The sequence below is a fragment of the Chamaea fasciata genome, unplaced genomic scaffold, assembly GCF_029207755.1.
Source record: "Chamaea fasciata isolate MVZ Bird 193981 ecotype frontalis unplaced genomic scaffold, bChaFas1.0.hap1 SCAF_17, whole genome shotgun sequence".
Taxonomy (NCBI): domain Eukaryota; kingdom Metazoa; phylum Chordata; class Aves; order Passeriformes; family Sylviidae; genus Chamaea; species Chamaea fasciata.
Genome location: NW_027094102.1, coordinates 8,848,761 through 8,870,635, shown reverse-complemented (window position 1 = coordinate 8,870,635; position 21,875 = coordinate 8,848,761). Strand labels below are relative to the sequence as shown.

General features: G+C 47.8%; 3 protein-coding genes across 10 annotated transcripts in view; 2 read left to right on the top strand and 1 right to left on the bottom strand.

Annotated features, from left to right (window-relative positions):
* Positions 1–1,047: 1,047 nt before the first annotated feature.
* Positions 1,048–6,180, bottom strand: LOC136298138 (oxidative stress-responsive serine-rich protein 1-like). 2 transcript variants are annotated; one of them, XM_066198639.1, is made up of 4 exons: positions 6,110–6,180; positions 5,095–5,215; positions 3,340–3,450; positions 1,048–2,687 (listed from the first exon to the last, which is right to left on the bottom strand). In XM_066198639.1, the coding sequence occupies exons 2-4, from the start codon at positions 5,169–5,171 to the stop codon at positions 2,003–2,005; spliced, it is 873 nt and encodes a 290-aa protein (XP_066054736.1). In that variant the 5' UTR covers positions 5,172–5,215; positions 6,110–6,180; the 3' UTR covers positions 1,048–2,002. The 2 variants fall into 2 exon arrangements, with proteins under 2 accessions (XP_066054736.1, XP_066054737.1); XM_066198640.1 differs by lacking the exon at positions 6,110–6,180 and adding an exon at positions 5,675–5,759.
* On the top strand, positions 6,178–12,094 carry OSER1 (oxidative stress responsive serine rich 1). Of its 6 annotated transcripts, none has more exons than XM_066198634.1 (5): positions 6,232–6,265; positions 6,635–6,799; positions 8,546–8,662; positions 10,434–10,547; positions 11,285–12,094. In XM_066198634.1, exons 3-5 carry the CDS (start codon positions 8,583–8,585, stop codon positions 11,970–11,972), a joined length of 882 nt encoding a protein of 293 aa, XP_066054731.1. In that variant the 5' UTR covers positions 6,232–6,265; positions 6,635–6,799; positions 8,546–8,582; the 3' UTR covers positions 11,973–12,094. The 6 variants fall into 6 exon arrangements, with proteins under 6 accessions (XP_066054730.1, XP_066054735.1, XP_066054731.1 ...); XM_066198635.1 differs by lacking the exon at positions 6,232–6,265 and adding an exon at positions 7,183–7,563 and having other exon boundaries at positions 6,548–6,799; XM_066198633.1 differs by lacking the exon at positions 6,635–6,799 and having other exon boundaries at positions 6,178–6,265.
* A 3,244-nt stretch (positions 12,095–15,338) lies between these two features.
* JPH2 (junctophilin 2) overlaps positions 15,339–21,875 on the top strand; it is a 31,648-nt gene continuing 25,111 nt past the window's right edge. The window contains exons 1-2 of one of the 2 annotated variants that reach the window (XM_066198756.1): positions 15,339–16,079; positions 19,205–19,511. In XM_066198756.1, coding sequence (XP_066054853.1) covers positions 15,701–16,079; positions 19,205–19,212 — 387 coding nt within the window. In that variant the 5' untranslated portion in view covers positions 15,339–15,700 and the 3' untranslated portion in view covers positions 19,213–19,511. Of the gene's footprint in view, positions 16,080–19,204; positions 19,512–21,875 lie in introns of those variants that run through there. The other variant, XM_066198755.1, reaches the window with a different exon arrangement.

The window sequence follows — 21,875 nt, the reverse complement described above, 5'->3', positions numbered from 1 at the left end:
CAAAAACGTGCCCTTCCAACGCTGCCCATCCGTGCTGGGTTTATGTAACACCAGCCCAGACACTTCCCGGGGTTCTGCACACTTTGTTAAAGAGCAGCACAGCAGAAACTGCCCCAAGGTGACCTTGACCAGGCTGCCACTCCACATTTCTACAGAAGGGCCTTGCTGTGCCCCTTCCTAATGCTCCAGATGCAGAGAGGAGTGGGGATAACCAATACCAGGCTCAAATAACCTTTTTTGTGCAGGTGGAAGAGCTGTGCCTCAGCTTCACATGCATGGACTCTGGATGCCAAGAGGCAGGGAAACTGTTAAAAGGGGAAAAACCCTCTCTCTAGCAACAATTCCCATGGTTTTAAAGAGGGCACAGAACCAAAACATGAATAAAAATAGGAGCAGATACCCTCTGCTGAAACAGAAACACCCTTCAAAAAATAGCAGCAGCAAAGATAGCTGGTACTAAATATTTATGTTTAAAAGCAAAGTACATATGATACCAGATTTTCTGTAGGGAGAAAGAAGGGAAAGTGGAGAAATCCCAAAGTGTGTGTGGGTATTGCAGGATAGTGCTGGAAGAGGGAGGTGACACAAGAAAATGTAGAAATCAGTTACATTTGAGTACGAGCAAACACTGCATGCTAAATATATGCATGAAACTTAAGAGCAAAATTAGTTTTAGTTGTATTCTTATGTTTATTTATTTGGATTTTAAATCTCAGCTTCCTGGACTTGTAAGTTTTAGGGATGGTGAGAACAAAATCTACAGTGATTATCATCTAGAATGTCTGAGCCTTCTCCAGCACAGAATACAAGGCCAACTGTTCACATCTGCTTTTCATCTATTTTTACACAATTGCTTGTGACTTCTTGGCTTGCTGACCACTCAATTTTCAGCATGTAAGTAAAAATTACAGTACTTCACTTAGACATCGTTGTTGAGCATGTACAGCAGACACTGAAACCAGAATTTTTTAAGTTGTTTTTTCTTTTTTTTTAAACACAAAGGTCTTGAGGGAAGATGAATGCAAGTCAAATTATTCAGACTTTAAGTTGCTGGGTTTTGACAAACATTTATTAATGCAAGTCTCGGCAACAGAATTTTTTTATTGCAGTTATTTTCAACCAGCAGGAATGTCATAGCTCTACAGCACAAAGCCAGGATGATACACACACCTTGTTCACCCCCTTTCCACACCACTTTGTGTATCAGATGTGCTCAGAAACATCCTGTATAGATGGTTCCACCCTTTCCACTTCTGAGACCGCACAGCCCAAAAAAACTGGTAGCCTGCTTCACTCCCCACTAAATTATTCCATCTGTAAAGCACAAATAACAAAATATATTCTTTTCTTCTAAGAGCTTCACTTATCTGCAGAAAAATAGAACTGCTTAAGAGTGAGCAAGTTAGATTAAGGAAGGGTCCAAGTACACACCTGCACGTTCTGGACCTCTCAAAAAATTTGTAAGGAAGAAGCATTCACAACTTGATCCAACTAAAAAAGGAGCCAGCTAGTGTTCAGGGAAAGGAGATTCATCCTATCCAAAATGCTGAATGCCTTCTCATCCTTCTCTCTAAAGCAGGATAAGGAGGATGGAGCTGTAGCTGTGAAACTTTTCTCTAAGTACTGAGATACATTAAGAATGAACATTCCAAACACTTCAAAATATCAGAAAAAAAAACCTAAATGTTTTTTGGTTTTGTTTGGTTTTTTTCCAAAACATAGTGAAAACAGCATACAGAGTTTCAATATCCACAGCACAAACCAAAAACCAAACAGAGCTCATTTGATCTAGTGTGCTTTTAAGGTATTCAGAGACTTTAGTGCATTCTTTCCAGAACTAAGCTCAGAAACTATATTTAATTTTTCATTTTATTAGAAAACTAAACTGTATGAGGCAAAGAAACATTTAATCAAACACACAACAGTGAAAACATGGCACTGACAAGGCAATTAGCCCAACCATTGTAACAAACTCCGCTCCAGGACTCTCTATTGCTTACAGTCAAGTGTACATCATCTCCGCCATGTGAGACATCTTCTTGGGAATATATAAGTAGTATTCCATGTATCCCGAAAGATCTTCAATAGTCACGTCATCCACAAAGGCTCGAGCTTGCTCAGAACAAGACCTGGGAGAGCTGGCAGAGGCTGTCCCCGAGGGAGGTCTGCTCTGCAGGGAGTGGGCATGGACTCCCAGCACGGCCTTCTCGCACTCGGACAGGACGCTCCGCAGCCCGGAGAAGGAGTACACCTCCATGGTGCGCCACTGCTGGCACTGGCACTTCTTGTCCGTACAAGGGCACTGCCTGCTGTTGCTAAGCATGGATAAGGACTGGAAATCTGAGGTTTGCTTAGAACACAAGCTGTTCTCAAAGGATGAGGAGAGAGCAGGGCAATTCTCTCCCGGCTTCTGCAAAGGCTCTTCGGCGGTGAAAGCTTCCAACGGTTCAGTTCTGTCGTTACTGGCCTCGAGGTGAGAATCCTGCCCGTCCTTCGTACCATGCTCTGCTGGGACAAAAACATCTGAGCTGATGACACCCTTCGAAGTGTCTGCCTGGGGTTTGTGTTTCAGCTGGCTGTTGGCTTTCATGTTGCAATAGGTGAACTTGGGAGGGTGCAGGACCGGAGACTTGGAGCGCCGGCGCCGTGGAACCCTTGCTGATCCTCGGGAAGGCTTTCTCACACACCTGCAGGGTTCAACAGGTGAGCAAGTGGGTAACTCCAGAATCTGCACTACAGCTCAGTAAGCTCTAAAACGTGATTAAAAACATTTTACAGGATTATTTTTCTGCTTGGAAATACCAGATGATTGGTCACTTACAATCTCTGACACAAAACGTGGAGGGCTCTGAAGAAATTCGGGTTCCCCCAAAGGAAAGATACATACAAGGAACTCTTATTCAAGGTGCTTCCCCCCAAGTCTTCTTATTCAAGGTGCTTCCCCCCAAATCTTCTGCCTTAAGCAAATGATACTCTGTCATCCCAAACTGAACTGTAGTGCAGAACCTGGATCAGTTGGAGCTGCTGGCAGAGTCACACTGAATATCCAGGTACTTCAAAAGTAATAAAAGAACCCAAGAGTGAGGTGAGAGGGGGTTGCAAAGGTTTAAGACTTCCAGAAAAGTACTACTGATGAAATCAACAGAAAAGAAAGTTTTGAGAACCCTCTCTAAGAGAAGATGCAATATTGGTTTTAGAGACTTTGATGAAATCCCCTTAAGAACAACACATCAGCCATGGAAACATTTTGTGACAGAAAGGAAAGATATCTTAAAGCAACTAATTAACAACAACTGGCACTGAAAGCAGCCTCCAAGTGTTCAGTGTGTCATGTTTTACCCATGCCACGCCTCCTTGGAGCTGACTGCCTGCTGCTTTGCTCCGTCCATGGCTGCTCTTGTCGTTGCTCTGAGGATCGTCCCGTCGCCCACGGCCAGAGTTGCAGTACATCTGGGTAAAAAGGGAAATGCCACATCACAGGAATGCTTGAACATACGGCTCCAGGGGCCCACGTTCAGCCTATGTGCTCTGGATGCTCAGCTAAGCCCATCAGATTTGCTACATTAACTCCTTCTGTAGTCAGCGGGTAGAAACAGGGCCTTAAAGAGATTTATCCGACCCCACTTACTACACTGGCCTTGTTAAATGGCTAAAGATAGGTGAGATGGAAGGAAAGGCAGCCAAAATGCCCAGAGGTTGATGTCATGCCCTCTTTGCACTAAAAGGACGAATTAAAGGAATGTAAACTCAGGTTCCAAACATTCCTGTCAGACAATAGCCACTAAAGATAGTCTCCTGCTCCTCTGAAATGCAAAGTCAGGCACCTGGAGCAGCAGGCTGAGGGGGAGTTGGTGGAGAAGTGGGTGAGGTACAACAGGCAAGGACAGATTACTGGTTTATTTAGTTCTCATTAAATGTTTGAGATAAGCATGGAATGAAAAAAGCATCTGACCCTGGAGGTCTAGATGACAAACATAAATGCCTCAGCACATGAATCTGTATTTATAGTTGTGGCTGCAGGTGTGATTTGGAACACGGGGAATCGTGAGAAATGAGGCTGAAATTCTAGCAAAGAGCCCAAATACTCTGCCCAAAGTTGATTTTAATGGATTAGTCACAAGATTTGAGCTGTTCACAACACATGCCTGCAAAACAAGATCTTTTTATGCCTAAGATGTCATCAGGAATCAACCAGAAGCCCACACAGTCTGCCAGTGGTACTACATCAAAAATGCTATGATTAATAACCATGGTTCCTTGACAGAGAACAGCTATTTTTTTCTACATTGCTCAGAAGACCTCCTGAAGTAGAGGGAACGAGTAACAAAGCAAAATATATTTCCACATGCAGAGGAAGCCCTGAATTCACTGTTGATGGCTGTGGGGATGAATTCACAAGGTAACACTGTCAACACAAAACTTCCTCTTGTGTCTGTAAATTCCCAAAAGACTTGAAGTGAACTGTCTCAGAGTGTAAGACTGCATAATTTTACCAGCTCTAACACTAGATATTAGCAGCACCCCCAGTATATTACTGAGTAAGTTTTTGGTGTAAGAATGTCTGCAGACATTTTACTCCACAAAATCCCCTGAAATCAGAAACGCACAGAGCTCATATTTAGCCTGACCCTACGCAGTGAACCTGGGCTCCCCAGTGAGGTGTTGGTGCTGCTGTCCAGATGCCATCCAAGCAAAATTTTGTGCACTAAATAAAGGCTTATAATGTGGCTGCAGACACCAGAGTTTACAGGAACAGGCAAATGAATTCTCTATCACACAAGGTGACTATGACAGCTAAAAGTGGGTTCACTGCTTTAGCTGAGTCTTTTCATATTTCCATCATCCAACTGTCTGATTTCAGTTGGATATTAGACAAAATTACTCTGTAAAAAAGTACTGCATTGCATCTTAGACAGTTATAATGACTGTATTTCATCGGAAGTAATGCAGTTCAGAGAGAGGAAAGAAGGCTGGAGACCAAAGCACCTTTCACCAAATCACTGTGTCTTTTGGAAATGTAAAATAATAGAAAACAAACACAAATACATAATAAAAACCTGATAAATTACATTTCCTTTTTTGCTGCTCACTTACCCTGCTGCATCCACCCTCAGCTTTTTGAAGGCTGTTTGTAGACTCTCCTCCTCTTCATCCTTAGCTTCCAAGTCCATTGATGTGCTCTCAGTGGGTCACCAACCGTGCCATATAGAACAAACTGAAACACAGAAACTGGGATTTGATACTGAGGTCTGAACACAGACGGTCTGTACAGAACTGGCTGACACCTGATGGGTGCTCGTTCTGCTGTGGGCAATGTCACTGCCTTCTGAACAGGCCTGCCCTGGGCTTCTCACTGTGAACTCCAAAGTCTGAGCTTTTCAGAACAATCACAGCCTATGTCAAAAATATGAAAATGTCTTTTTAATGAATGGGTGAATACAGAACCTGGCAACCCGTGCAACTTTGAGCTGTGAGCATGGCACCTGCAGCAAAGCTTCAGAAAGGTTTCAGGAGTCATGGGATGGTTTAGGTTGGCAGGGGTCCCTGGAGCTCCCGCTCCCTTGCTCAAGCAGGGCCCCCCCCAGCTGGTTTCCCAGGACCACGTCCAGGTAGTCTTTGACTAATCCCAAGGAGGAAGACCCTGAGCCACCCCCAGAGAAAAGCGTTTCCTTACGCTCAGACAGCGATTCAGTGTGCGCCCGTGGCCTGTGGTCCGGTCCCCAGGCACCAGTGAGCAAAGCCTGACTCTCTCCTCTGTGCCCCCCCCCAGACATTTCCCCCCCGGCTTAGATCCCTCCCGAGCCTTTCCTCCTCGGCAGCAGAGCGGGGGCGGCGCGGCGCTGCCCGGCGTGCCAGCCCGCTGGCAGGGGCGCGGGGCCGGGACCGGCGCCAGGCCTGTGGCGGGCCCGCTCCGCCCGCCCCGCCGGAGGCTCCACGGCCGCGCCGGCCCCGCTCCGCCACCTGCCCCGGGGCCTGCCCCCGCCGCCCCGCCGGGAACACCCGCGGCGGCCCCTCCGCTGCCCCCCGGCCCCTCCGCCGCCCCTGGGGTGCCCTCCGGCCGCGCAGGGCCGGGCCCGGGGGTCCCGGGGGTCGCGGGGCCGCCACTCACCCACCGCCGCCGGCCCGGGGCGCGCAGCACAACAGGACGTGACGTCACCGCCCGCGGGGGCGCGCCCCGGCCCCGCCCGCCCCGCCGGGTGCGCGTGCGCGAGCGGCGGCGGTTCCGGGGGGCGGCGGGAGCGCCGGGCCCGGCCCGCGGAGCGCGGTGAGTGCGGGGCCGGCCCTGCCCACGGCCCTGTCCCCATCCCCATCCCCGTGCTCGGCCCCGTCCCCTGCGCGGGTCCCCCCTTGCTCTCTCCGGGACCGGTGGGCGCCGTCGTGTTCCCGCGGCGGGACTTTCCCGCGCGGTTCCCGCCGCCGGTCCCCCCGTGAGGGCGGAGGGCGCCGGGGCAGCCCGGCCGGGGCGCGGGGCGGCGCTGAGTCACGGCCGGGCCCGGAGCTGGGCTGCGGGGCAGCGGCGGAGGCTGCCGGGGCTCCCCGGCGTGCGGGCGGGAGGGGCTGGGGAGGGAACTGCGAGCGGTTAAAAATGTACCGTTTTAAAAACAATATGAAATCAAAACTGAAAATATAAAAGTTCTGGCCCCGCGGCCCGTGTGCCGCCCCCTGGTTCCGGGCCACGGCCCCTTTAGCCCGCAGTGGATGGAGGTGGCCGTGCCTCGTCCCGTCGGCACTGCGCTCCGCTGCGCTGGCAGTGCGCTGTTACTGGGAAATAGCCGAAAATAAAATGGAAAAAGGAAAGGTGTGTATTTTTCTGGGACGTAAAAAACGTAAGTTTCAGGTGTGTTTTTTGGCACGATAAACTTTAGCTGGTTTTCACAGTAATTGATTTTTTTTTTTTTACGTGTGTGCTAGTTGGTTTGTGCATCTAAAATGCTTAAACTTATACTTTGTTATCACCCAGTGAGACTTTTATCTAAATAAATTTGAGGGTTTGCGGTGTTGGTGATGAAGGGCAGCATGATAAAATATTTAGTCTAAAAACTGATACTCTGTTTTGAGTAATATACAGTGACTTTTAAAAGTTTTTACTTTTATCTTCCTGCTAAGGTTATGTAATACAGGAGTTTGCTGTTTAAAAAAATCAAACTTATGTAGCCTGAATTTTTTTTTTTCATTTTAAAGAATCATCTGAGGATGACTTGGGGGCCAAGGAACAAAAGTGAAGTAGAGACCATGTGCTTCACCAGAGCAGTAATATTTGTCTAAGAGAAAATATGAAACAGCAACCTGCTCAGATGAGCATCATGTTGTCAGTGTTTAAGCTTCTTCCTCTCCTGTTTACTCCTTCTCTGACTCATTGGACACCATGTGCCTTGAAATTGTTATGATACATTATCCTCCTGTGTGTGTCATAATAGCTGCCTGCAATCCAGGGCACCCAGGTGAAATCACAGCACAGTGAGCAGTAGTGGGGAGAGCTGCCACCTCCCAGCTGGAATGAGGGAACAGAGATTCCCGGTCCCTCTCCAGGAGTAACTGAGCTGCAGAGCTACTGACAAAAAGGTCTCAGTGAAGAGAGAGTTCTTTTCCTTGCTACCAAAAAAAGCTTGTGCAGGGCTTTGCACTGCCGTTAGCTGAAGTTTGTGAGGTTCCTGTTGAGGTCCCACGGGTGTTTCAGCCACTCATCCCAGTTTGGTGACCTCAGCAGACATGGTGAAGGTACCCTGCGACATCATGCAGATCATTAATGAAGATGTTAAACAGGACTGGGCAGTCCTGACAGCCAGCAAACCCAAAGAAGATCAAATTTAGAAAGATTTGAGATCTGTTGTTGCTAGATTAAATTATGGCCAGGGTAGATTAAAAAAAAAATACATCAGCCAGTTTTGGGTTTTTTTTTTAATGCAGGGTTTCCTGATTGCTTTTTGTATTTGTTTGCATTTGTACTTGTTCATAAGCTGATACTAGTAAATTTTAACAGCTATTTGTAAACATAATACCATGTTTTGATAGGACTCTAGAACTCTTGCTGGGACCTAGACATAAAGTCAAAAAGTTTTGTTTGGCTTAAAACTTTTTCTAATTTTAAGAAAAATCTCCTGATTTGGGTTTTTCTGGGTTTTTTTTTAAGTGTGTGTGTAACACTGAGTCCCAAATTTAGAAAGAAGAGTTGTAGAAGGTTGACTGGTTTTAATGGTGTTGTTCCTTCTCACTTTAACCTCTTTTGCAATTACTCTGTAGCACTGTAAGACAAGTGGAAGAGTCTGACTGGGCTGTAACATATGTGCAAGATGCTGTTGACACTAAATTTGACTTTGAATTGTTAATTCACCTACAGTTTACAAGGGAATGTTTGTTTCATTCTTGGGTATCATAAAGCTTGTTCTGAGTCAGCTTTCAAAAATGTTGTACTAGAATGACCTCAGCTTTGTGTGCTCATTGTGCTATTTTGAGTTTATTTTCATGTATTATGGTGCTGCTGGGCAACTAATGTTTTTAACAAGGATTTGGCCCTTATTTTCATGTGTCTTTTTTCTGTTTCTAGCAGTACATGGTAATTTCATCACTTTCTGGCCATCCCAATGATGAAATCAGAAGCTAAGGATGGAGAAGAGGAAAGCCTGCAGACAGCATTCAAAAAGCTGAGAGTTGACACAGCTGGGTGAGTAACACCACAGGGAGGCACAGACTTAACCTCTTACAAATGGACTCAAAGGGAACACCCTTGCTGTGAAATTTGAGGGAATGAGGTAATTGCAAAAGGTTAGGCACAGAAAGCTTTCATTGTAGTTAAACAGACTGAAATAAATTCACTGCCTGCAGACTGCACTTCTCGAGGAATTGTAAATTGTTTGATTGCTGTCAGCTTGCAGCAGGTTTGAAAGAAACCTCACACTCATGATCAGCTGACAATGTGCTTGAAGTGAATTTTGGCATGAATCTGGCTGCCAGAGGTTACCAGTACTAGGGTCCACAGGACTAGAACTCTGCTGTTGGAGTTAGCATATTGCCATGGTTCTGAAGGCCTGTCATGAGAATAAAATCACATCTTTTCCCAGGAGAGAAACTTTCTTTCCATGCCACTAAGGGAGAGTGTTGGATTCAGTGCATGATTCCCACACAAACTATTCTCATTGCTGTCACCAAATTTCTATTTATATCCAAAATCACTAAATGGGGAAAAATGCTTTTTATGTTGTCTTGGTACCTTCACTGTCCCAGGGGGCAGAACACAAACACCACAGGTCTTCTGTAGGTAATGATAATTTTTACCTGAAATTAAATAAAGGAAGGCTTCCATAGAATGTTTTTTTCTGCTGACAGTTGTGCACCACTGCATGTTACCTGTAGAATCCGGGGTCCCACAAGCTGTTCTCAGGGATGTGATTTCACTGTCACTGTAATGGTAGGGTGGGTAAGGCAGCATCAAGGTGGTAACTAGAATTACCACAGAGCTGAAATTGTGAATAGATGGGCTTCTAAAGTTATCTTTTGTTTAGGTAATTAAACTCATTAGTAATGAATTACCTCTCATTTCCTCAGTGTCTCTGGTGCCATCCTCTACCTGGGCATATTTGATTACTTCGGAGTTTTTACTGGTGGCTTTTGATCTTGTGTTCTGTATTCATTGTCTTTTAAATGGAAATTAGTTTGATTAATAGTTTGGATTCTCTTAACCCCATCCTAGACCAGTGTGTGGGGACTTATTTTCACTTTTCAGGGAATTTGTCCTGTTTGCAAACTAATCTAGGATAGGATTTGGAAAATAATTTTCTTGGGACTTCCAGTGTAGTATTTGAAGTCACAGCTTGAAGGAATTGTTCTGGGGTTATTGAGGCCCCTTTAAAATGGGAGTATGGAATGAATTTATAGCACCAGAAAATTTAGTAAATCTGCTAAGGCCCCTGCCTTGAATAGAAACTGAAGATCTGACACATCTCTGTGGCTCAAATGATTCAACTTGCAGGAGTATGAAGAGTTTTAGCTTACGTTGACAGGCTATCTGAGACAGAGGCTTAAGTGTTCTTCAGCTAAACAAAGTCTATTTATGTCCAAAGAACATTTATTTTTAGGAAAGAATGGCTTATTTGTCTCTGGAAAAAGAGAAGTGTTTCTTCAGGGATGGTGTTTCTGCCCTCCCCTCTCCTGGGAAGCTGAAATTTGGCCACTGTGTGTGTTTGTCACTGACACGTGGGGTTGGCTCTGCAGTGGAGCTGCATCTCTTGGTCAAAGGGTCTGTTGTACAAACCTTGGAGATAGGAGCGTGCCACCACTCATCCCTCTGGTTTGGGGCTTTGTGGGCAGGTCTTTTAAGACATATTCTAAATGATTTGGAGCAATATTTTCTGGGAAGGAAGATGCACAAGGGGTTATTTTCGTAATCATAACGCTAACCAGTGTAGGCTGTTAACTCTTCTTTCTGTCTCTCACAGATGTACCACTTCTCTCTCGGTGGGTGATGGGACAAGTCCCAGAGCAATAGTTAGAACAGTGGCAGATGAAACCAAACCTAAGAATGTGTGTGCTTCTAAGGAAACCTGGCATGGGTAAGAGAAGCTTGGGATTATCAGGCTATTTCAAATGATACTGCACTGAAAAGGAATGTTAAGTAGACAGTTTCTAGTTGGTGCCCCTCTAAACAGGGGACCTGAATTGTCTCTACCAAAGAACTTTAATAATACTCCACCTTTTTCTCTTCATATATGACTGCTATTCTTTACAATTGCATGAAGTGAAAGGAAATGCTGGCCACCTATAGGTGGCTAAACATTACAGATGTTTCTTAATGCAAATGTGAGCTGGTTTTGAATCAGACAATCATGAATGAATCTCCTTCAATCGTTTGACACTGCAGAAGCTGTCATTGTGCCTTGGGAACTAGATTAAAATAATGAATTGGTTTCTAGAGTGTCTCTGCAGAACTTCATACTCATCTGAAACAAAACCATCCTTTGCCCTTGATTCATTAGTTTTGTGCTCTTTTCTTGTGCTTTGTCATTCTTATAGAGATTATTTTGTCATGTCTCACATGCTTTTCTCATTCTCTGACCTTTAAAGCCCACTCTCTGAGATGCATTTCTGTGGTGTTCCTTTTATATTGTATACAACCCCTTGTCTAGAACAAAGTCAAATTCCAAGACAGCAGAATACCCTGAGCAAATACTCCAAACCTAAAGCTCATGCATGCAATATAAATGCAGGAGAGATTTTGCCCAGTGTTAGTTATAACCCAGCAATAAGTGTTTTGGTGAATCTTCATTCCCTTTGTGTCTTTCCCTGACAGGTGTGTGAAGAAGCCCTCAAGAGGAGTTGTGAGAACCCAGCGTCGCAGGCGTTCCAAGTCTCCAATTCTTCATCCTCCAAAGTTTATCCATTGCAGCACAAAACCCCCTTCCACATGCAGCCAGCTGGTGCAGAAGAGCCAGGCTGACACCCAAGAGGACAGCAGTGGGTTTGGGACGCCAATCCCAAAGGAAGCTTGTGCACAGGAATGCTGCAGTGTCTCTCCGGACGTTGGCCAGAAGGGAGCTGAGGAGTCTTTGGGAGTTTGTGTTGCACAGTTGACAGCGGAGATCCCACAGGAGAACTCTTCAGCTGCAGCTTCTCCAGTATCCAAAACAAGCCTAAAGACTACAGAGCTCTCTGACTTCCAGTCCATGTCCAGGCTGAACACGAGTGAGCCGTGTGCATGTGCAGATAAAGCCTGTCAGTGCAAACTGTGGCAAGATATGGAAGTGTACAAATTCTCTGGCTTGCAGAACACCCTCCCGCTGGCACCTGATAGAACGGTTTCTGAGGATCACTCCCAGCCTTTGCCATCAAGAACTCCCTCAAGTTCTCCACGTTCCTGCTCTGAGCAAGCCAGGGCCTTTGTGGATGATGTGACAATTGAAGATCTCTCGGGATACATGGAGTATTACCTGTATATTCCAAAGAAAATGTCTCACATGGCAGAAATGATGTACACCTGACAGCAACGAGCACTAAAACCAGAAGGGTGGCTGGTTTAAATCTGCCCTCAGGCACATCATGTGAATATGCAACCCACTCCCTGCTCACTGTGCTTGCAATAAAAACACTTCTTTGCATCTCAGCTGATGTTGATTATTTAAGCTGGACAAACAGTTTAGTTTCAGCATTATAATTTAAGCTTGGAAGAGATAATGTGGTAAATGAACCTAGAGCATACCTGCCTGTACTTAAAAGACCCAACACTTAAGTCTACTTTGTTTCCAAAATCCTTTTTGCTTTGTTGGAGAGGTGTCCCTAGATTGCTTGGTGATTGGAGCTCTTCTTGTGAGACACCTGGTGTCATTCAGCTCCTGTGAAATCACTTTGACCTCAGGTTGTAAGACTCAGGCTTGTGGTTTTGGATGCTTGTGCCTCTGATTTTATTTCATAAAGGAGTGTGACCATCTCCTACCCTCCCCTAGGTACTGTTACTGGAAAAGTGGAAAGCAAACCTTTTATTGAATTTCCAACAGGCCTTAGAGACTTGTCTGCAAGAGAAACACCCTGCATTCTTCAGAGGACTTGCTGCTGTGGTTAACCAAAGGAAAGGCGAGGCCATGGCCTCTGCTTACTCTATTTGGTTGCTATTCTGTTAGCAAACCAGAATTTACTAGTTGCAGTGGTCCTAATTCATACACTGTCAGTTTGAGGGGTTTTTTTTAGCTTCTTTTTTAGCCTGCTTATTAGGACCAAGTATTACTCTTCCTTCAAGCATTAAAACCCATAGACTGGAGTGAATAGTTGTCAGTTGTAGGGAAATCTTGAGCACTGTGTCTCCAGTCTTGCTAAAACATCCTCACTTTAGCTGCTTTGTCCAGCTTTGCATTCTCCTGGAATTTACTGCTTCAGAAGGAAGCAGCTCTCCATACACAGGGTGCATCAGCACAGTGTCTCTTTTATGAGTGTCTATCAAAGGAGCATCCCATCAAATAATACAATTTGTTGAGGGTGAGAAAAGTTGTGTTTGGTTTGTCTTTACTCTTTGCACTACCTCAACTTTCTAACATGTAAGACGTGGAGGAGGAATGGAGACAAACCTTTTCCTGCAAAATCATTTGGTGTTGCTCTTGGGTTTTTTTTGCAGTTGTGGCAGCACCTTGTGTCTTAGAACAAGTGGCCATGTCAGTTTACCTGTTTTGCCAGTTCTGAAGTGTCACCTACACTGTGCAGAATGTCCCTGGGTCCCAAGCCTCGTTCCATGCTCTGCAATAACTGCATTTCTGCCACCTGTGTTCTGAATTCAAGACAATTTTTTGGCAACTGTTGTCTACAAAACTGGGCTACAAAGTGCAGAATGACTTTTATTTCTCAACTAATTATTCTTAACTGTTCTCAAACGCAAATTCCAACCACAGCACCATTGTGGGGCTGAAAGTGCCTTTCAAGACTGCACTGATTTTACCATTTCATTCATTAGTGAAATGCATTAGTGAAATACAAACCTGTACTGCAGGGTTTAGAATTGCACTGTCAGTACTGTGTTAAAATGAGTTGAAGTCCAGGAGATGTAAAAATAGTAGAAAAATGTGAGCTGGTGCTGACTGGGAAGGGACATGAGCGGTGCCACTAGAGGTCAGCCCCAGGCTGCAGCAGGCTCAGTCTTCAGGGAGAATTGGAATTTTTCTGCCAAAATGAAGAAATAAGAGCAGCTCTGTGTGGTGTCTTTGTGGACACAGACTGTCAGTGGTTTCTGAAGTTTGTGTGGGTTTGGCGGTCAACAAAAGCTCTTCAAATGCCAAAATCTGCGTAAGTTATTAATGTTCAAACAAAGTGTGCAATCAGTTCACAACTGTGCCATGTAATTAGGAAAAGTTGCTAAGTAAATAATTACATAGTCCTGAACTTGGCATCTTCGTGGGACAGTTACAACATCTTTGGGCTCACGAGTGCTGGAGCGCCATGGAATAGACCAGGAGTTGCTGCAACCGCTGCCTTAACGCTTTCTCTTCTGTTACCAGAAGTTGTTTTCAGATGTTTTGGTCTTCACAGAAACCATAGAGCAAAACCTTCTGGTTTTGCTTTGCAAAAATGTGAATTTATGGCCCTTAATCATGCAGCAAGAACCTTGAAAACTTGCCTAAGTGGTCTAAAAGTTTAAAACAACAAAAAAATTTAACTTGAACCAATTTCAAAATCTGACTTTTTTTTTAACGAAGGCTTTAGAGGGCTGGATCTGCCAAGTGGCACTTCTGAGTCATGTTGGAGTCCGTTACCAAAGAGCTTATTCCTTCTTGTGGCTGAATAAAAGTGAAGCCCTTTGTAATTAACTTTCTAACTTGGTCCTCCTCACCTGTGCCTGCAGGTGTTCTGTGTTTATGTGCTGTCCATACACAGCTTCTCTTGCAGTTCCGTATTGTGTGGTTCCTCTGTACCTTTTCTTCCAATGAGGAGGTTGAAAGTTGAAAAACTGAGTCCACCACCAGCTTTGCCCCAGAGTTTGGTGGTGCTTCGGGATCTCCCCTGGAAGAGCTGATCACACCCCGTAGCTCCTGCAGCTTCTCAGTGTGGTGGTCAGTAAGGGATGGTCATTTCTCTGTGGTCTTGGTGGGACAGTGTCTTTAGGAATGGGATGGGTGTGCTGGAAGAAGAGAGGGCTTGGATCAGCCTGTTACCTGGTCTTTCAGTCCTTGTCCTCTGCCATCTGTATTTGATGACATTATTACACACAAGGTGTCCTGTCACTACTCTCTGTGTCTGCAGCTGTCTGTGATCTTTTCCACACACAGACTGAATTATGCTGCTGGCCGTTAAACAGAGGGAAGTTTGGGAAGTTTGTTGTTTGAGAGAGAGGGGTAAATGGCTACTACTGAACTTCTTTCATTACCCTACAGCAGCTTTGGAGAGTCGCTTTCGGCAGTAGCAGAGGGGCTGGGTGAGCTGTTGGCTGCCCTCGGGTGACGGCTGTGCTCTTACTCCGTGTCCTACCTCTGCCCAATCACACACGGTGTGAGTGACCTGGCCCCGGCCGCTCCGTCCCCGCATCCCGCGGGGCTCCGGCGGAGCGGGACAGCGGCTGCCGGCCCGGGGGAGCGCGGCGGCCCCTTCCCAGGCTCTATTTTAAGCAGACATTTACTTTCCCAGCCTCTTCTCCGCCTGGATCCCTGCCCGGGGCGGGGGACGGCGGGGGGGGGGTGGGATGTGTCTCTCCCCTCCTTCATAAAAGGGCCCCGAGGCGGGGGCCGGGCTCCAGGGGGGTTATTTTTGGGAGCAGCTCCTGGGATCCGATGGCCTTGTTAGGGCAGCGCTGACCTTTCTCCCGGCGGGGGAGGAGAGCGGGACGGGACGGGGCGGGCGGCGGCGGCCGGGCGGGGGGAGAGCGGCCGGCGTGGGACCCCCATCCCTTCCTCTGCCGCGGGGATCGGGACTCCCACCCCTTCTCCGCCGCGGGGATCGGGACCCCCATCCCTCCCTCTGCCGCGGGGGCGGCTCCCCGGGCGGCCCATGCCCGTGCCCGCGGGGCAGGTACCGGCGCGGAGCGGCTGCCCCTGCGGGGGGGCTGGAGCTCGGCCCGCCCTTCTCCCCTCCCTCTCGTCCAATTTCTCCCTCGTCCCGTGCCCCAGCCCCTCGGCCGGGCCAGGCGAGGCAGGAGCGGCCGCTCTCGGCGCCCAGCCCGTTCCCTCCGGGGATGCGGGAGCCCCGGAGCGCTGCCCCGGGAACGCTGCCCGGCTGAGGGGCACCGGAGGGCACCATGAGCGGCGGCAGGTTTGATTTCGATGATGGAGGCGCCTATTGCGGGGGCTGGGAGGGGGGCAAAGCCCACGGGCACGGCATCTGCACCGGCCCCAAGGGCCAGGGCGAGTACTCGGGCTCCTGGAACTACGGCTTCGAGGTGGTGGGCATATACACGTGGCCCAGTGGCAACACCTACGAAGGCTACTGGTCCCAAGGCAAGAGGCACGGCCTGGGAATCGAGACCAAAGGACGGTGGGTTTACAGAGGCGAGTGGACCCATGGCTTTAAGGGACGGTACGGCGCCAGGCAGAGCATGAGCAGCGGAGCCAAGTACGAGGGTACATGGAACAATGGCCTGCAGGACGGCTACGGCACCGAGACCTACGCTGACGGAGGTAAGGGTGGCTCCAGCGGGAATTGGAGGGGATGAACACTGTCACACTCAGCCTGTGACAACAGAGGTTGCATGTTGTCCCTGCTGAAGGGGTGACCTGGTCCTGTCCCCACTAGTGAGATCTAGACAGGCACAGTGCTCTACAGTGAGCCATTGGGGTGCTTCAGTCAAGAAGGGGAGCTTGGGGTGCAACCCCAACCATCTCATCAACGTGTGTGTGTTCCCCGATTGTCCCAGCTGAGCACAGTGTGAGTAGCTTGCTGTCTGTGGACACGAGAGAGAGCAGCAGGAGCATTGCTCCAAGCTGCTCTTGAGTGTCTCTGTTAACACCAACCAACTTGATTCTGTGTAGTCTTTGACTCCTGGTTCCACAGGGACTGGTTATTGCAGCTCCTGGCTGAACCAACCCAGAAAGCCCCAGCTGGTGCACAACCACAGGGAGCAGTGCGCTCGCTCACCAGGCAGCGAGCTGTGAATGTTCTCGTGTCGGATACAAGCCACCCACAGCATCCCAGCACGCCTTCCCTGGGCATCAAGCATTGCCTGCATGCCTCTGACAGCCTGCCTGCACATCTGCTTTGCCAAAGAGTTTTGATTGAGTCCATGTAAGCTGTTTAGAGTACGTAGCGACATGCCTTTCCCCAAAATAAATCCCTTGGGTTATTTGGAAGGTTTCAACCTCAGCTCCTGTACAACTGGACCACGTAGTCAGATATTTGTTGTGCTTCATAAATGCTCGGTCTAATTGTGCTCTTGCATGAGTGGCAATTCTGGGGTTAGGAACATTGCAAGAATTTCTGTGCAAGTAATTTTGTAGCTCTTCAGCACTGTAATGTTCCAGGCTGCCACATTTAGGATAGCTAAATAGAGAGGGTGATTGGAAAGAAATACCCTTCAAAATATGGATCAAAATTGCATTTATATTTTTCTAGGGCAGGCGTTGGAGTTAGTTTATAAAGCAAAATAACTATAATATAAACCTTCAGAATGAAAAGCATCCCATTTATAGGCATTAGAAAAATGGGCTAATTCAAGACTGGCTTTCAGGGCTATGTTTTTCATAAATATTTCTCAATGAGTTGTGTGGGTTTGTGGCTAACTTTAAGATTGAGAATACAGTCTTGAAGTTGACCCATTTTCTTTGTGCCCTTAGATATTGTAGGCACAGACACGAACTGACACATCTCTCCGGCCCCTTAAATTTTTCCCCCTTCTGTCCTGTGGCCATGGAATGGTTCAATGGGTGCAGGTTGTGTGCACAGAACCTTCATGTGAGGCCATAAGATGAGTAGGTGACATGGAAGGTGTGTTCTGATGAGTAAAGAGCAGCAATCAGGTAACTGTCAGCAACGGCTGCCATTGGGAATTTCATTCTGGAGATGTCAGGGTCTCCTCTGAATTTGCACGGTTGCTTCCTTGCTGCTTCCTAAAATGCAAATCCTTCTAAGGGTGAAGGGCTACTGGAATTCCAGTTAACATTCTGAGGGAGAATTTTGAAGGGTAAGACTTGACATAGGGGTTTGATTAGTTATGGGACTGAAAGCTTGGGACAGAAGAGCGGGAAAGATGACCCAATGCTTTCTCCTGTCAGGATATAGAATATCCTGCTTCTGTCAGCACAGTGCTCCCCGGGGTGCTGTCCCACACCCAAGAACGTGCCAGCTGCATGATCCCTGGTGCCACTAGAGGCTGGCGGTTTAGCCCTGATCCATGAAGATGTGCCCTGCCAAAGCGCTGAGCTCAGCCCCACGAGGCTCACGAGGGTTGTGCTGGGGTGCCCAGTGGCTGCTCCATGTGTTGGGTCATCACACCCGGGCTGATCTGAGCTGTTCATTCAGAGCATGAGCTTCTCTGATGGCACAGGAACAGGGATAAAACTGCAGTCAAAGCCAGGGATCACCATCCAGCGTCACATCTGAAGGACAGGGGTGGAATGGTCTCACTGACCTGCAGGACCTTTTCCTATTTTTTCTCCTCACCTGCACACAGCAACCACCTGCAAGATCCAGATGTGGCCAGACTGCTAATGGGACCTGTTAATCTTTGAATTTGAGGTTGCCAAGATAAACATCTGGAAAGGCTTTGGATATCTGCTGTCCCTCGAGTAAGGGACAGTATTCCCAAGCCCCTTGGAAGCCAGCCACACAAGGAAAAGGGCTCTGGGAATGTGCAGCCCTTGCCAGGTCGTCAGAAAGTTTAGGTCATGGTTGGACCTCTTGCAGATTTCAGGGAAATGTAGCCGATTCTGGTGTTTTAAAATAGACTTAAACTTCTTATATATACATATATATATGGACATACATAAAAATTTACATTTCAAAATATAAAATATTTATATATATATAAAAATACTTAAAATATAAGGTTGTCTGTGTTTGAATCTTGTGTCTGGCCAAGGTTTAAAATAAGCCCAAATCTGGAGTGAAGCTTTTTGAAATCCCATATAGGTTTCTGGTATCTAATAAGAATCAGGGTCATGGTACAGTTTAGCCCTGGCACGGTGTGAATTATTCACTTTTTCTCCCCACTACCAAAAGCCTATTTTTGTGAAAGCTATGGGAGACTGATGGGTTTGAGGAGTTTTATGTAACACGGATTGAAATCAGCCAAGGGGTTCAGAGCTTCTTGTGTGGCTGGGCAGATACAGTGACATTCTGACATATCTCTTTGTGTATCCAAGCTGGATATACTGGTGTGTGCTGCTGTCACCAGGGAAGAGCTCAGAGCCCTTTAGAGGGGCAGCAGAATGCTCTGGCTGAAGCAGACAGTGAATGGGGTTGTGGAAGGCATACCGTGAAGGAACTCATTGTTCTGCAACATAAGCTATGAGTAAACATGTAGCTATTTGGCTTTGCCCATTGAGTTTTGTCCATACTGTAAAGGAAGGCCTCATTTTTTGACTATTTTGTGCATTTGACTGTGAGTCAAAACCCTGAGTCAAGTTTTACTGCTGGAAAAATCTCACTGCTATTGGTGAATTGTGCTGTATACCCCATAATCCAGCCCAAAGCCTGTCTTTGCTGTACAAATAACTGCTTGTATGTATCTGTATGGGGGGAAAAACCTCACTTGCAATCAAAGCAGCCTAAAACCAACTTACTTTTGATTCTGCAATTTGTTCTCTAGGGTGCTAAGGAAAACAGTGGTGTCAATTAACCACGGGGAAACAATTAGACCAGTCAGTGATCACAAGACCACAAAAGAGGAGAAAAGAAATTCAGAAGTGCCTTACTGGGGAGATGAAATGGGTGATGTGGAGCAGCACAACTCCTCCCTCCAGCAGGCCAAGTGCAGTGGAAAGGGGCCTGGAACAGGACAGAAGGAGCAGCATCCATTGGATTGTGGCTGGGAAAGGAGGAAAGGGGCCTGGGAGAGCCATGATGGTACTGGCTTCCATCTGCTGCCTCTAGCAAAGCTCCTGCCTGGCTGAGTGTGACCCATGAATTAATATAGTGAATTTTTTACCCCTCTGTGTGGTTTTCTTTGCCTTTCCTTTCCAGCAGAACCCATCAGACAGTACCGCTGGCATCAAAAGGCAGCACTCTGTTTTTGCTGGCCTGTCCTGCACATGGTGCTGTGCATCATTTAAATGTCCCTGGCCACTTGCACTGAGTTCTAACCTGCCTGTCATCACAATATCTGGGTGACAGCAGGGGACTGTAGGGCAGGGCTTTGAACTGTTTGCATTATTTACATGGTTGTTTGTATTATTTACATTCATCACTAATTATATGGGAGGGTTGAGACAGGCTGGGAAGGGGAAGTGTGTCACTGCTGGTGATGGGATCTTGCTGCTGGGCTGGAGGACACTTGGAGCTGAAGCTTTTGTTTTGAATGCAGCCATGCACCATCTCATCCTGCTGCTGGGGTGAAGCAGAGGGTGCTTCCCCTTTGGAGTGTTTGGAGGTGAAGGCTGCAGGGATGTCATTTCCATTGATCCCACCATTTAATCCTTCCCATCCTATGAAGTTACCCAGGCAGCATCACCTGCTTTTGGTTGGAGCTGTGCAGAGGTGATGAATTGCATTCCTAGGGGTTGCAGAGGAGCCAATGGATTTTGTCATTAGGACAAAAATTGCAGCCAATAAAGGATTATTGGGCCCCTGTCCCCCACTAATCACACCCTGATGAGATGAGGTGTGTCTGTCCCACTGCCCTGATGAATCACCAGGGCTGGGGAGGCAGGGAAGCAGGCTCCCTATCCTAAAGAGAGATTTATTTATTCCACATCCATTGCTTTTCAATTCTTTTTTGCGGAGCCTCAGACGCGTGTGAGCTCGCGGCAGCCTGGCTGACAGCTCTGTGTGCTGCCTGTCCCCCCTGACCAGGTTGTGTTGGTTCTGGGGTGTGGTGGTGGCCTGGGGACATGCAGCCCTGCTGCAGAGAGGTTTTGCACAGCCCCATTTTCTGTTGGAGTGACTGCACTGGGCCGTGTTGGTGAGGCAGGGCTTGGCTCTGCTCAAACCTTGCGTGCCCTGACGCATGGTGCTGGCGCCTGCAGCCCCTCCCTGCAGCCTCTGGCTCCACTCCAGGGCTGCTTTATGGCCCTGCCCTGGCACAGAGCCTCAGCTGGGCAGGGAATGGCAGCATGACAGGGACGTGGCAGTGCCTGCTCACCCCTGCCTTGGCTGGGCAGCCACGGGCAGCACAGTGTCAGTGCGCTCCGTTCATCCAGGTGGTGTTGGCAGCTCTGGTCACAGGGATGATGTTGCTTGTGCTGAAATCAGGGATCAGAGAGCAGCCTGCAGAGCTGATGTTGAGCCCTGGTTGAGGGTGGCACTCCATCCCTGCTCCCTGGAGACCCATTGTGCCACATGGCTTCTCCCACCCAGCCGGCTCTGGAGCTGGTGAGGGGGACAGAGGAGGCTGGGGATTTGCTGGAGTGCAGCAGCTGTTCTGACCTGACCCCTGAGGAGTGGCTGAACCCCCTTAACCTGCAAGACTTTTCCAGAGTTCCTTTTCCAGGGAATTAACATGGCGGCATTACCGGCTGCAGCCTGATATGTGTGAAGTTGTTCCCATCCTAGGAGAAGGTCTCCAATGTCACCCTGATCATGTGTCAGCCCTGCTCGCTGGCTGGGCAGGTGGGATGGAGCACTGACCTCACCAGGGAGGGACATGAGGGCATTATGGGGGTCTCTATAACTTCACTTTGCACTAGGAAGACTCATCACCATTTTATGGAGAAGGATTTGGGAGCATGGTGAGGAACATGCCCAGATCTCCAGTGATGGTCCTTGACTCTTCACTCCTGCCCAAACCCATGCTGACTTTCCTTATTTTTCCCTAGAAGAGCTTCAAATTCATCCAAGAAAATGGAAAATGGCCCCTTGCTCTGGCAGCTGCAGTTTGCAGATGCCATGTACTACCTGAACCCCTACATTTTTGTAGGGGAGACCAACTGTTTACAGGGACCCCATAATCCCCTGTGTCACAGGGTGGGCAGGGGCTGGCCGGGGGCAGCTCACCCAGGGCAGCAGCTGCTGCTCACTCCGGCACTTCTTGTCTTTCCTGGCCCTCAGCACTGTAAGTTAACACTCCACAGGCAGGTCCAAAGAGGATTTCAACGAAACCTGAAGCTTGGGAGGAGAGATTATGCTGCAGAAGTGGCCTGGGAGACTGTAAAATATGCACTCCCACGATGGCCAAAGAAGGAACTGGATTTGCTCCTTGGGGGACAGGGTCATCCCTGGGCTCAGTAATAGTGTCTGAGGGGGGGAGATGAATGCCTTAAAGATGGGTCCCCCCCTTCCATCTCAGCCCAGCCCTGGCTGAGCCTCCCCAGGACTGTGGAAAT